Here is a 13753-nt window from a genome sequence, read left to right on the forward strand (position 1 = left end):
GCATTCTCTGCCCCTAGAACGTTCTTGAAGAAAAAGAAAAAAAATGATAAGGACAACGTGTGTGGAGGAGAAAAAGAAGAAAAAAAAAAACAGAGACAGAGCGCTGGAGAAAAAAAAACAGAGAATGAGCATTCTCTGCGCCTGCGGCTGGAACGTTCTTGAAGAAAAAGAAAAGAATGAGGAAGAAAAAGAAATGAATGATAAGGACAACGTAGAGAAAAAGAAGAAAAAAAAAATGTATGGCTGAGAAAGATATAACATAATGAATAAAAAAAATTTAATTTAAGAATGTTACTGCAATATTTTCATAATAAATTTTAAGTAATAGATTGTTATTAGTTAATATTAGTGAGTAAAAAAATAATTTCAGTGGTGGGTTCAAATTAGAACTAGTAACAACTTTCCACATAAATTTTGTTGTGAAAATATTATGAAAAATGTTGTGAACATAACCCTTCTCATTGAAAAATATAATTATTGGTAAATTTTATATTATTTAATAAGTGCAAATGCATGGTCTATTTCCTACCTATTATGTAATAAAGGTATAATAGTCAATTTATATAAATTACATTTTCCATCATTCTTTTTTTCTCTCTAACCAAACAAAAGAGTTTTTCACCCTCCCACTTTTTCACCCTTCTAACTAAACACACAAGAGAGAAAACTAAATATTTTTCATCCTCCCACTTTTCTATCCTTCCACAATTTTCTATTCTCCCACTTTTTCACTTCTTTAACCAAACAGAGCCTTAAGTTCAACTCTTACTGATTAAATATAATAAGTAAATAACCTCTGTAGAGTCGAAACTCATGGAAGCTTGAGGAAAGAGGGATTCCTGATGCTATTTCAGTTGGTACTCTTTCTGTGTTTACTTTTCAAAGTCGTACTCTTCTTTTTCTTTTCTTTTTTTCTTTTTTTTTTCAGAGGAATTATAAGCCTGGTGTTTGCACATCATTTAAGAATATTACATTTTACGTGTACCATGCGTGCAGTGAACACTGGCCAGGGCTATCTAACCAGCCTCTATTTGTTCTTTCAAAAAAAAAAAAACTATTAAATCTAAAATAAATAAATAAACAATGCTAAATAAAATAAAGAATCAAGTTCTTCACTAGTTGGATCAGAAGATTGTCAATTTGTCATGGTTTGGGGCCTTTGGGCCAATGAATAATCATAACATGACTTATGGAAAATTATAATAATATTAAGGAAATAAATAAAAAATATTACACCTGACTTGTTACTGTATAGTTTATTCCAAGAATGATATTATTTACTATATATATAATGCAAATGCATAAATAATATTAAAGTCTTATCTTACAATTAATTGCCCCCTAAAGCACTCAACTTGGCTTGTAAGGTCAGCATTGAGTTCTAAATCTTATTCCATCAAATGGAGCAACTGGTGGAAGACTTAAAGGAGGTAGACTTAGACTTCTTCATGTCAGTCTATTCTATATTGACTTTCAGTATGACATATTTGCCATCAAATTTTTGGCACAATTACTCAAAATGTCGCTGTTTTGATGATCGAGCAGGCTAACGTAAAATATGTATATAATGGGAAAAGTCATCCTCTATAATGTATAATAAATAATTTATGACACTGAGTCCTTATCTTATTTTATTTTGATAATCTAGTAGTTCCAGTATGAGAGGAAGGAATTGTATGGTAGATTTCTTTATTGGAAGCACCAAGAAAATTAAAAATACCAATTGAGTTAGGAGATTCTTAGTATCACACCACACACTAAATTAAAAATATATTTATTTCTAACTTTCCAACAACAAAAATTAGTAATTTGTTGATCTTAAAAATCAGAAAAAAGATCAAAAGACAATTAAGTGAACAATAAGGTGTAAATACTAAAACACAATTAAGTATGGATAGTGGAAGTGAGGTGTGGAACAGTGAGAAGTGAAGACAATTTTTTTTTTTTAGTGATTTTATTGTTGTGTTGATTTTTAATAGAGTAATGTAAAATACACAACACAAATTCTTTCTAATGAATTACATAAAACAATAAGTTTTCAAAGTTGAGTTAAATTGTTAAATAAAATAATTGAAAAGAGTAAAGACAAAAACTAATAAATTATAAATTTAAGTATTCTAAGTAATAATAGTTAAAGTTCACTTAACAACAATAATTAATAACTTTATTATAGTAAGGATTTCCAAAATTTAATCTTAGTAATAATAATTAATATTTTTATTATACTAAAAAAATTATGTCCAATGAACTTATAGTTATCATTTATTCTTTTTTGCTAGTACTATGAATAAATTTTTTAATAAAAAAATCACATGTTTCCAGAATATTCATCTCTTACCTAAGATTTATCTTCTAAAAAATCTTCTTTCAAATTATGGGTTACTACTTATGAGAAAATATCTATCTTATTATCCTAATGATCAAAATGAAATAAAATATTCTCCCAAAAAAACAAAAAATGAAATAAAATATATATATATTACTTACAAAGAGGTCATTGTTTACTTCTTCAACACAAATATAAATGAACCCTCTAAAAAACATCTATGGAGCCGCCATTGATAAACATGACTCAAATCCAAATCTCTTATTCAATAGCAAGAGCCTTGATAAATGAACTAACTAGAATACCCTCTAGGAAAAGCTTTAAAGAATGAGTTTTAATTTAGGAAATAACTTAGAAAAATGGATTAAAAAGTAAAGAATGTTTATAATTACTTTTTCAAATTAAAATGGATTAATCTATCCTAGTTATATATATATAACTGATTTACTATGTCGAGAAGAAACACATTTGTGGATGCTATGTTGAATCAGTGAAGAACAAAATCACGACAAAAAGTGTCTACAAAAGAACATTTTTGCCATGGAGATGAAAGAGTGAATTTAATTCTACCACTCAGTTACCACCAAATTCTTGTAAAAAGATTATTGGACATAAAAAAGAACACAAATGTAAGAGGTTCACATGGACACCCCTGCTGCTCTCTCGTAAAAATTTATCATTTAGAGTCGGTTTAGGACTACTTAATTTTTTATATTTGTAAGTTGCCCCTTATTGGGAAAACCACAACTTTCTTTTCATTTTTATTTTCAAAAGTGAGTTATTTTTATCACTTAGTCCAAAATATTTAGCAAATAGACAATATCGTTTACACAAAAAATTGATTGGTATTTTGGTCTAATAATAAAGAGCTATCATCAGAAACAAACATCATATATTAAAACTCTCTCGAGAAAAAGACAATGTTGTTTACACATAATTTTTTAATTAAAAATTTGTTTGAAAACATTTATGAAATATGTCAATTTATAGATATATTGTTAATTTAATGAGTATCTTTAAAAAAAATGAAAAGAAAAAGTTCAAATGACTTCATTCGTTAACTTATTTGGAAGGTGTACCAAATTGATTCAATCGACCAAGATGAGTGGCTAAATTGATAAAAATGAAAGCTTAAAAAAACTGATCAGATAATTCAAATAAAATCAAGGAACAAAATTAAATTTAACCTAAAATTTAATATCCACTTGGAAACTCAAACGAGTATTAATTAGAGAAGACCCACCAAAAGGACCTTAACGACACTGTTAAAGTTGAGGACTTTATTGTTTGACCTTGAAGCTCTACCGTGTTGTTTGGTCACACTTGGAGCTTTTCGATGCGTATGAATATCCATACAACAACCTTTGCCCCTTTAATTAATTGAAAGCTCATTTTACCTTAATGACGTAGAAATAAATAAAAATATTATATTATACTCAAAGGAAAGTACAAAAAAAACAAAAACAAACACAAAAATCCATAATTTTATGATTGAGACACACATTAAACCCCAAACTTTTTCCCTTTTAAACCTCATATATATATATATATATATATATATATATATATATATTTAGGTAGTTTTCCCCTTGTATTTTTTATTTATTTTTGAGAATCACTTTTCCCCTTGTATTTAAATAATAATTAAAAAATCCCTTATTAAAAAAATAATAAAAAATATCCCTCCAATTAAAGATTTAAAATCAATAAAAAAAAGCAATGATGTTCTCTTCTATGTTCCTACTTCCTAGTAGTTGCAGATGGAAGAAAGTAGTTCCGCTGACTCCGTCCACCACCTTCTTTTCTTTGACGTTTCCTTTACGTTGCTGTTAGATAAAGAAACTTAAAAACCCCCCCAAAGTGAACAACCAAACCAAACCAAACCAAAGCATACAACACAATGCAATACTAATAATAACTCTCTCTCTCTCTCTCTCTCTCTCTCTCTCTCTCTCTTCTTCTCTCCACATGTAAAGTCATTTTGCCTCACAAAAACACAACAACCAAAAAATATACATTCACACACACACACATAGAATACATACATAGTATATAGATTTTGGTTTTGATGATGATGATGATGATGCTTTTTACTAAGAAAACTTGCATGGATTTTCTTAGAAAGTTTGTAGCTTTGGTTCTTGTTTTAGCAGTTTTGCAATATCATCAAGTGGGTGCAAGGTTTGTGGTGGAGAAGAATAGTATAACTGTTTTATCTCCCTCAAATCTGCGTCATCAGAAGCATGATGGTGCAATAGGGAACTTTGGTGTTCCTGAGTATGGTGGGTTCATGGTTGGCACAGTGGTGTATCCTGAGAAAGGGTCTAATGGGTGTGAGGCTTTTGAGGGTGATAAGCCTTTTAAGTCATCAGACTCTCCTCGCCCCACTGTTCTTCTTATTGATCGGGGAGGTATGTAAATCTATGGCTCTCAGTTTGACTTTTGATGGGTCAGTGTTAATTTTCTTTGATTTTAAAGATGCTTGTTAAGATTTTGATTTATGAATGATGATTCATGCTGTGATTGTTATTTGTTTGACTTTGCTTGCAACGTCTCTGGTTAAGACTTTCTCTCCGTTTGAATCTTGTTGGATAGAACAGTAGATTCTTTTGTTTAATTTGTTTGTTAAGAACTCATTCAATAAGAATTTTATGAATTTCTTTCATAAGCATGCAATTTAATTATAATTAGATGTTAGCTATATTTGATTTTGATTGAACTTACAAAGTACAGGCTTATAAATGATATGATTAAAATGATAAATTTTTTTCAATTTTTTTGGATTTGGACTTTGGACATTTGAGCTATGTTTTGATATTGGCACTCTGTTCTTTTCCCCTGTTTTCCCATGTTATCACTTGTTTTTATAATCTAGATCATGCCTAACAACCCCAGATGTGAACATTGTTTTGATTGTAATAATTATCCAATTGATGTATACTAAATATGGGGATTCTTTGTCTATTGCAATTCCTGTGTGCCACTGTGTGGTGCAAAATTCATTTTTATTGAAAATTCTCCTTTTATTTTCTCCTTTTTCTTTTTCTCTTATTTTTTGCGTTTACTTTTTGAGGTCAAAGTCAAAGTCTATCCAGCAACGCTTTTCTGTGCATCAATTTGTAGTGAATTTGATAACAAAAACAAATTTCTTAAAAGCTTTCCAATTATATGTAATAAATCCTAATTAATTATAGTACTTTTGTTCATTAAAAAGAGAAGCTACCTATTAACAAATCCTTCTAACTATAGTCAAATCAATACCATTTTTTTGGATTTGGATTTGTGAGAGTTAAGAAATAACATTCTGAAGATCTCTTGTGTGAATGCTCAATATAATATGCTGGGAAACTTCCTTAACTCAAAAGCCTAGGTGAGTGAGTTTGGATGTAAGTATGTTATATTAAAACCCTACACGACTACTACTTGGTGTGAGACTCAATAACTTGAACAAGCACACCACTTATACATGAGAATTCTAACATCCAAAATGTTTCTGCTTGCATTGCAACCATATTTCAAATGACACTTAAATCCACTATGATTTCTTAATGACTTCTTTATAAAAACCCTTTGAATGTACTGAGTTTTTTTTTTTTTTTTTTTTTTTGTGCAATTGTAGCATGCTACTTTGCCAAGAAAGTATGGAATGGTCAACAAGCTGGAGCTGCAGCTGTATTAGTGGCTGATAGTTATGAAGAGCCTCTAATTACTATGGATTCTCCTGGGGAGAGCACTGATTCAGATGGATACATAGAGAAGATTGGAATTCCATCTGCTTTAATACAGAAATCTTTTGGCGATAGCTTGAAAGAAGCTTTGAAAAATAAGGAAGATGTTGTCATAAGATTAGACTGGAGAGAGTCAATGCCCCATCCTGATGGGAGAGTTGAGTATGAGTTTTGGACGAATAGTAATGATGAATGTGGGGTTCGTTGTGATGAGCAGATGAATTTTGTGAAGAATTTCAAGGGTCATGCTCAGATACTTGAGAAGGGGGGTTACACCCAATTCACACCACACTATATAACTTGGTACTGCCCACAGGCTTTCACCCTTAGCAGTCAGTGCAAGTCTCAATGCATAAACAATGGAAGATATTGTGCACCTGATCCAGAGATGGATTTTGGAGTGGGCTATGAAGGGAAGGATGTGGTGTTTGAGAACTTGAGGCAGCTATGTGTGCATAGAGTTGCCAATGAGACCAACCGGTCATGGGTTTGGTGGGATTACGTGACAGATTTCCATATTAGGTGTTCCATGAAGGAGAAGAAATATAGCAAAGAATGCGCTGAAGATGTGATAAAATCACTAAGTAAGTACCACTCTATGGTATTTCTCCTTGTATATTCTATTCAAGTTGTGGTTCTAATAGCTTTAATTTAACTGATGCAGATCTGCCCATTGAGAAGATTAAAAAGTGCGTAGGTGATCCTTTAGCTGATGTGGAGAATGAAGTGCTAAAAATTGAGCAAGAACGCCAGGTCTTTCTTTTACCCTTTCCCTCCTTTAAGTAATCCTTCTTATAAAAGACTGCATAGATTCTTTTTGAAGTTGTGTAGTTTTTCATTGAAATAGAATAAACACTGTAAGAGATTAAAATGACCTGATTGGATTAATTTAAGTGATTTTCATTTGTGTTAAGAGTGTATTTTAATTACTGTTGTTCAATTTTTGTTGATTAGATCGGACGAGGATCTCGTGGTGATGTTACCATCTTGCCAACATTGGTCATTAACAACGTCCAGTATCGAGGTTTGTTGCATAATAACAATGTCTTTGCAGTCATAAAATAATGTGACAGTTTGCTCAGTAACTCTTCACTTCCAAGGCCGAATGCAAATAACTGTGTTTCAACCCTGAGCCTTATGGACATGTGATTCTTAGGGAGATCCATGAGGGTTGTCGCCAGAATTGTAGTATAAGGTTTCCTGAATTTGGGCTAATAAGAGAACTTCTGTTGGTCACCTGCAACATTCTCGTCCTTTTCCCCCCCTTTAAAAATCCAGAAAGGCTTGTCAGTTTTCAAAAACACTATGTTTTTTTTTTCCATCATATCTCTCCTTCCTGAAACAATAGGCCAAACATGAATTCAAAGTGGCATCATACTAGAACAACTGGTCACCATTGATCGAAAAGTTCTTTTTCTATATGAGTGAAAGAAAAGATAAGAAGTGTGCTTTTCTTCTTCTTTAAACGTGTCATGGTTGCTTTCCCATATCAATGCTCCTATTCTTGGATTTATTTTTTTTTTTCCATCCACTAATATTCTTGAAAGATATATATATATATATATTCAAATTTAATCCTTGTTGATGTTCTATGAATACGAGTTATTTTTCCAAAGTTCCATGTTATCATTTTAGTATAATATTTACTATGTCATGATGCTAAAATTCTGAGTTCACTTTCTTTGAAGGAAAATTGGAGAGAACTGCCGTCTTGAAGGCAATATGTGCTGGATTCAAGGAGACCGCTGATCCTCCAATTTGTTTAACTGGAGGTTGATGTTCTTATTTAATTATTACTTTTAATTGACTAATGCTTTCTGATTGATTATATTTTTTCTCATTTGCTTTCTGTTATTTAATCAGATATTGAGACTAATGAGTGCACTGAAAACAACGGTGGCTGCTGGCGGGATATAAACACTAATGTAACAGCTTGCAAGGTATACAAAGCAAAATTTAAGAATTCAATCTTCGTAATTAATGCTCCTCAAGAAAACATATCTCTATGTATTATTGATACTTAGCTCCTTATTTATAATTAGCTACTTTTTAGTAATGGTGAAGTATTGTATTTGGACAGGACACATTTAGAGGAAGAGTTTGTGAGTGCCCTATTGTAAAAGGTGTTCAGTACAGAGGAGATGGTTATACATCTTGTAAAGGTACTTTTTTCCCCTTCTGATCAATTGGAAAGCAAGAAACCTCCTGTGAGCATGGGTATATAATCCTGTTTCATGGTGAGGAGGTGTCGCTATTTTATCAGAGCGTAAAAGAATGTATAGGTTATCATGGTGTGGAAGTTTGAGACCCACATATAACAGCAGTAGAATGCTATTTTGTTGATGCTGTTGCTATGAGTCACAAGTTTTATCTATATAGGATGGACTTTATCCCATGTATTAGCTACTCACTTTTACTCCTTCACCAACAGGGTTTGGGCCTGCAAGGTGCTCAATAAATAATGGAGGTTGCTGGTCAGAAAGTAAAGATGGACTGACTTTCTCAGCTTGCTCAGTTCAGTGATCTCTATACTAATCTTGTACATTTATCAACTGTTGCTTGCTTCATCAGTTCTTTTGATTCATTGTGAAAGATCTGTCTTTATTTTTCCCTAGCACTCTCCATTAGAATGTATCCCAAGACTTCTCATTTTCTTTTCCATCTTACCAAAATTCTTTTCATATGCAAAGTAGGAGTCCAAGCTGTCAGGTTGTCATTGTCCACATGGCTTTCGTGGGGATGGTCAGAAATGTGAAGGTGATCCTGCATACCACTTTTATTATTTGAGACTAGTTTATGTATATGCTCTATTTTTTCAACATTCTAATGCTTTTTGGTACCTAATATGCTAACATCTATCACCTTTTATCCTTTTGGTTATGCACCAGATGTCGATGAATGCAAGGAACACCTTGCTTGTCAGTGTGATGGTTGCAGCTGTAAAAACACTTGGGGTAGCTATGAATGCAAGTGTAAGGGGGACCATCTGTATATAAAGGAGAATGATGCCTGTATTGGTAAGAAAGCACACTTTTTTTTTTGGAAGCAAGATGGTAGATAAGAAAGCATACTCACCTCATGAAACTAAATAACTGTCTTCTGCAAAAGATTTTGTGGTCATCTGCACTCAAAAATATTATGTTCCTTGTACTTTTTTCTCTTTCCACTGTAAATTTCGTATGATTAGGAGTTAAGGCTTTTACTTGATGGTTCTGAGGTGGGGGCTTTCTTAGGCCTAAAGTACTCAATGTTGTCTATGGTCACATCTTTTTTTTCATTCAAGCTGAGCTTCCTAAAAGATGTCGGAAATGGTAAAAGTAAAAATCCTAAATACAAAAGTCTATGGTCCTTTAAAATATTTGATGTTCTCTCCGAAATTGAAGTGGAATAGTGATTGTGTGCTGAGACTCATGCACATGCACATGCACATGCATAAAGCATTGGAGTTTGGAGGATGTGAACATGTCACCTATATGTCTTTCCTAGATTCAGATTAAAATTATGAAATTGAGCATTTGGAGATCATATGGAAAGAAAAACATTTTGATGTTGTCTATAGCATGTACAATTTCATTTGTTTCCATTAGCTTTTAGAGTGGGTATTCTTCTTTCATTCATATATTTACATGCCAGATAATTCCTTAAAATTCTGACATGAATTTATTGTTACCATAGGAAGTAAGTCCATAATTTTCTATAAGTACATTTATTTATGCTAATATAATTCCTTAAATTTCTGTGAAGTGATTTTCTATATGATTCCTTCAACTATAGAAGAAATGGTTGTCAGTAGAAAGTATGTTGTTTTGACTGTGGGTGATTAATTGAAGATATTTTTTTTGGTTTTTGAATGACAGAAAGACGCACTTCGAAATTCGGGTGGTTCCTAACCTTCCTGGTCCTAGCAGCTGTTGTGGGAGCTGGTCTTGCTGGTTATATATTCTACAAATACAGGCTCCGGGTATATAAAAACTCACCATTGACAGACTATGTGCCCATTTTTTGTTAATTTGTAACCTGGATTAGCTCTATATACTTGCTGAAACATTTTCTTCCCATTTGCAGTCTTACATGGACTCAGAGATCATGGCTATCATGTCACAATACATGCCACTGGACAGCAACAACAATAATGATGTCCGAAGTGAAGCTGAACCTTTACGACAAAGCTCAGTTTAAGGTAATAGTTTCTTTACCGTTCTGAGAAATTTTGCATGCTCTATGCTGGCTTGTTCTTACATTGCCTCCATATATTGCTCCTCTCTGCAGAAACAAAATCTGAAGGAATCAGTACTACAATAAAACCATCCATACACGAGGACCATTATAATGCTAGCTGTGAATATTCAGTTACATACATTTGACAGCTCTTTGGTAAACAAAGGAAAGATCCAGTTCTCTCTTTACAACATCACTTTAGAATGACTCTGAGCTATCTATATACAGAAAATTCCTTCACAAGACATTTCTTCTCTTCTTAAACAAACGCTTACATGTAAATGTAGTTTTGAAATTGAGGAGAAACCAGGATCAATGTAATGATTAATAGAAATAAATAAGAGAAAGGAAAAGAAAACAAAATTAGGATTGGTTAAATAAGATATGGCTTGCTGTCTGGTCATAATTCATAGGAGAATTGTTTTTTTCTTAAATAGAATTTTATACTGCACTCAGATATACTACCTTGAACAAGTCAATTATGTTATCATTAGTCATGGTGGTTATATTGAAGGTTGTCATTTGAGACAGTGCAATGGTCTAGCATACAAATGGTAAATCCGGATAGCATTACTCTTGAAGAGCTACAATGATTTCTTATTTTCCTTTTCTTCACAGACTATGACAAAATATCTATGATTCCAATTATGTGGTTGAATTTATTGAACTGCCTCTCATCATTTTGTTTTCTCTAATCTTCAAGCATTTTCTTACCCAAATCAACACAAAGGCTATCAAATACAGCAAATTAAAACTTCACAAAATCAGAAGCAGCCAGGAGACTTTTCCACTTATTGCAAAGCCTTATGTTGAGACATGTGGCTTTCATGTTTTTGCAAAACGCTTTACTTAATCTCTTCTTTTTTTTTTTTCCTTCTTTTTTCTTTTTTTGAGATCTGGGGAAATGTTTTTAAATAAAGGTTCTTCACATTTCAAGCTATTATTAACATAGCCATATACCTATGTACGATTCCTGAGATCTTGTAGGCTGCCATTTTTGATTCATATTGTGCACTGCATGACACTAACATCAATAGCATTTGTTTGGATAGTTTAGTCATATACGATTTTTTTTATCATATTTCAAACTGGGGGACCATCTAGGTGCCCTTGATTCTATCACAAAAAATGTATACTTTTCCATTGCTTGTGTTAAAATAAAAGATGTAGAGAGAGAAGAAGAGAACCGCTTTTCCATTGCTTGTATTAAAATAAAAGATGAAGAGAGAGAAGAAGAGAACGTAAACAAGGGTTCTAGACTAATATGCTTGTCCAGCTTATCAACCATTAGGCCGCAAGCCTTTTTTTTTTTTTTTTTTTTTTTTTTTTTTTTTTTTTTTGAAGCCATTAGGCCACAAGCCTTGTATCGGTAAGAAATGGAAAATTATTATATATAAACATAATTTATGAATTAAATTTAATAAAAAATTAAATGACACATTATGGTTCAATCTCGGTTGAATCCTGATTCGACCTTAAAAACTTCTTTTCTCCAATTTTTTGAACATCCCGGATTTCAAAACCACGGTTTACATGGTTTGGCCTAATTCGGCCTAATTGTCTATTGTTGTTCTACCGTGAATCCTAAGGCATATATATATATATATATATATATATATATATATATATATGCTAAAGTTGACTAGAGAGAATCATATGATAGGACAAAAATAAGGACAATTAGGTTGTGTCTAGAATTTGAGAAAAAGTTAGTTTATTTTACTTTTTAACTTATTTTTATTCTTAAAGTGGGTCCTATTGCTCCAAAAGTCAACTTTTAGGTTTTTTTTTTTTTTTTTAACATACTTTCAGCAAAAAGTTTTCAGTTTCAGCAAAATAAGCGGTTCTTAAACGAATCCTTAATGTTCCTTAATTTTAGTCCACCAAAGAAATCAAGGACCGGAGTTCAAGTTTCTAGGAAGAAACTCCACACACATATACATAAAAATTAAGCTAGAGTCAACATGTTTTCCTATAATCCTATGAAGTATGAACATTCATATGGAATTAATCCTATCCAAAAGCTCTCTTCCTAATGTTTTCGTCCTGTTTCTTCAATTCAAATGGTTCGCCTTACTGAATGACCACAGCATCTAGTTGGTGACTGAATGAGATGGTTACCAGTACCACTTCATAGAATTTGAATTCCATTGCATCTCTATTAGTGGGGGAAAAAAAGTGAAAATGACCTACCGATCAAACTTCAAAAGAAAGGATAGGGGTTTTATTCTAGGAGCACAAAAGATTGTTTTAAGTCCATTTATTCTGAAATATGAGATAATTCATTTTACAATGAAGATATAATATTTTAAGAATATAAAGTTGTATATAGTGATGCATTTAAAATCAATTACTATTTTCAATGGTCGAAATGAAGTTTTAAATTATGCAGTATCATAAATATCTTTGTATTTATATATATAAGAAATTGGGAAAAAATTGGCTTTTGCCCCTTTCAAAAAAACAATCCAGCATTTTGCCCTCTTTCCCAAATTAATTAGAGAAATGCCCCTCTTTTGAAACTCGATTTTCTCAAAATCGAGTTAAGTCATATGTGACGTTTTTAAGGATCCTATAGTGACGTTTTAAGGACCTATAGTGACGTTTTGTAATCCGATTTCCATGAAGTCGAGTTATAAGTAAAAAAAAAGAAAAAGAAATTGCATGTAAGTCGACTTCATGGAGATCGGATTACAAAACGTCATTATAGGCTCCTTAAAACATCATTATAGGCTCCTTCAAACGTCACTATAGGGCTCCAGAATTTTTTTTTTTTTTTTTTTTATAACTCGATTTTGAGAAAATTGAATTTCAAAAGAGGGGTATTTCCCTAATTAGTTTGGAAAAGGGGGCAAAATGCTAGATTTTTTTTTTTGGGAAGGGGCATTTGCCCATTTTCTCCTAAGAAATTGCAATTTTCATGTTATCTCTTTTCAAAACAATCAGAATATGTTACTATTTAAAAAATAACTAGTAAGTTGCCCGTACGATGCATAGATAATTTTGTGATATTTTATGTAAAACAGTTTTGAATAATGTTGTACATAAATTATAAAAAAAAATAAATAAATAAGAAAACAAAATTAGAGTAAATAAACATATACATTTTGAGATATTAAAAATTGGTTTAGTAGCTTCACTGCATATTTGTAGCCTTCTTAAGGTAAGATTATTATTTTTTTAAATCACGAAACCAAAAATAAATGCAAAAGAGTAACGGGACCATGAAATAAACTAATTTGTGTTGTGTTCATATATTTCATACTATGAAATAAAAATATATCCAACTCTCTGACTATCTCCCACACATCGATAGTGCGACATCAAGACATGATGTGGGCAAATGTATATGCATGTGTCTTATAGATGATTTAAAATTAAACCATGGTAGAATATGACTTTACATTGTGCACCAAATATTCTCTCTACTTATCTACCCAAAATAAAAACTAACTAAATTATCTAACCTAAATTATATTTA

The 13753-nt window shown here is 31.8% G+C and overlaps 1 protein-coding gene across 1 annotated transcript; it reads left to right on the plus strand.

Moving 5' to 3' along the window:
• The first annotated feature begins 4106 nt into the window (after positions 1 to 4106).
• On the plus strand, positions 4107 to 10234 carry LOC126706847 (vacuolar-sorting receptor 6). Its single transcript, XM_050406411.1, has 12 exons — positions 4107 to 4737; positions 5946 to 6638; positions 6719 to 6807; positions 7009 to 7078; positions 7743 to 7826; positions 7918 to 7994; positions 8135 to 8216; positions 8486 to 8568; positions 8748 to 8811; positions 8943 to 9071; positions 9912 to 10015; positions 10120 to 10234. Exons 1-12 carry the CDS (start codon positions 4395 to 4397, stop codon positions 10231 to 10233), a joined length of 1932 nt encoding a protein of 643 aa, XP_050262368.1. The 5' UTR covers positions 4107 to 4394; the 3' UTR covers position 10234.
• The last annotated feature ends 3519 nt before the right edge of the window (positions 10235 to 13753 follow it).

The sequence above is a fragment of the Quercus robur genome, chromosome 11 (genome assembly GCF_932294415.1).
Source record: "Quercus robur chromosome 11, dhQueRobu3.1, whole genome shotgun sequence".
NCBI classification, from domain to species: domain Eukaryota; kingdom Viridiplantae; phylum Streptophyta; class Magnoliopsida; order Fagales; family Fagaceae; genus Quercus; species Quercus robur.

Excerpts from the sequence above, each read along its gene's own strand:
- LOC126706847 (XM_050406411.1), top strand. The coding sequence starts at position 4,395 with ATGATGATGATGATGATGCTTTTTACTAAGAAAACTTGCATGGATTTT. Across the intron at positions 8,217-8,485 it reads TGGTTATACATCTTGTAAAG|GGTTTGGGCCTGCAAGGTGC; the intron begins GTACTTTTTTCC and ends CTTCACCAACAG. Across the intron at positions 10,016-10,119 it reads TCTACAAATACAGGCTCCGG|TCTTACATGGACTCAGAGAT; the intron begins GTATATAAAAAC and ends TCCCATTTGCAG.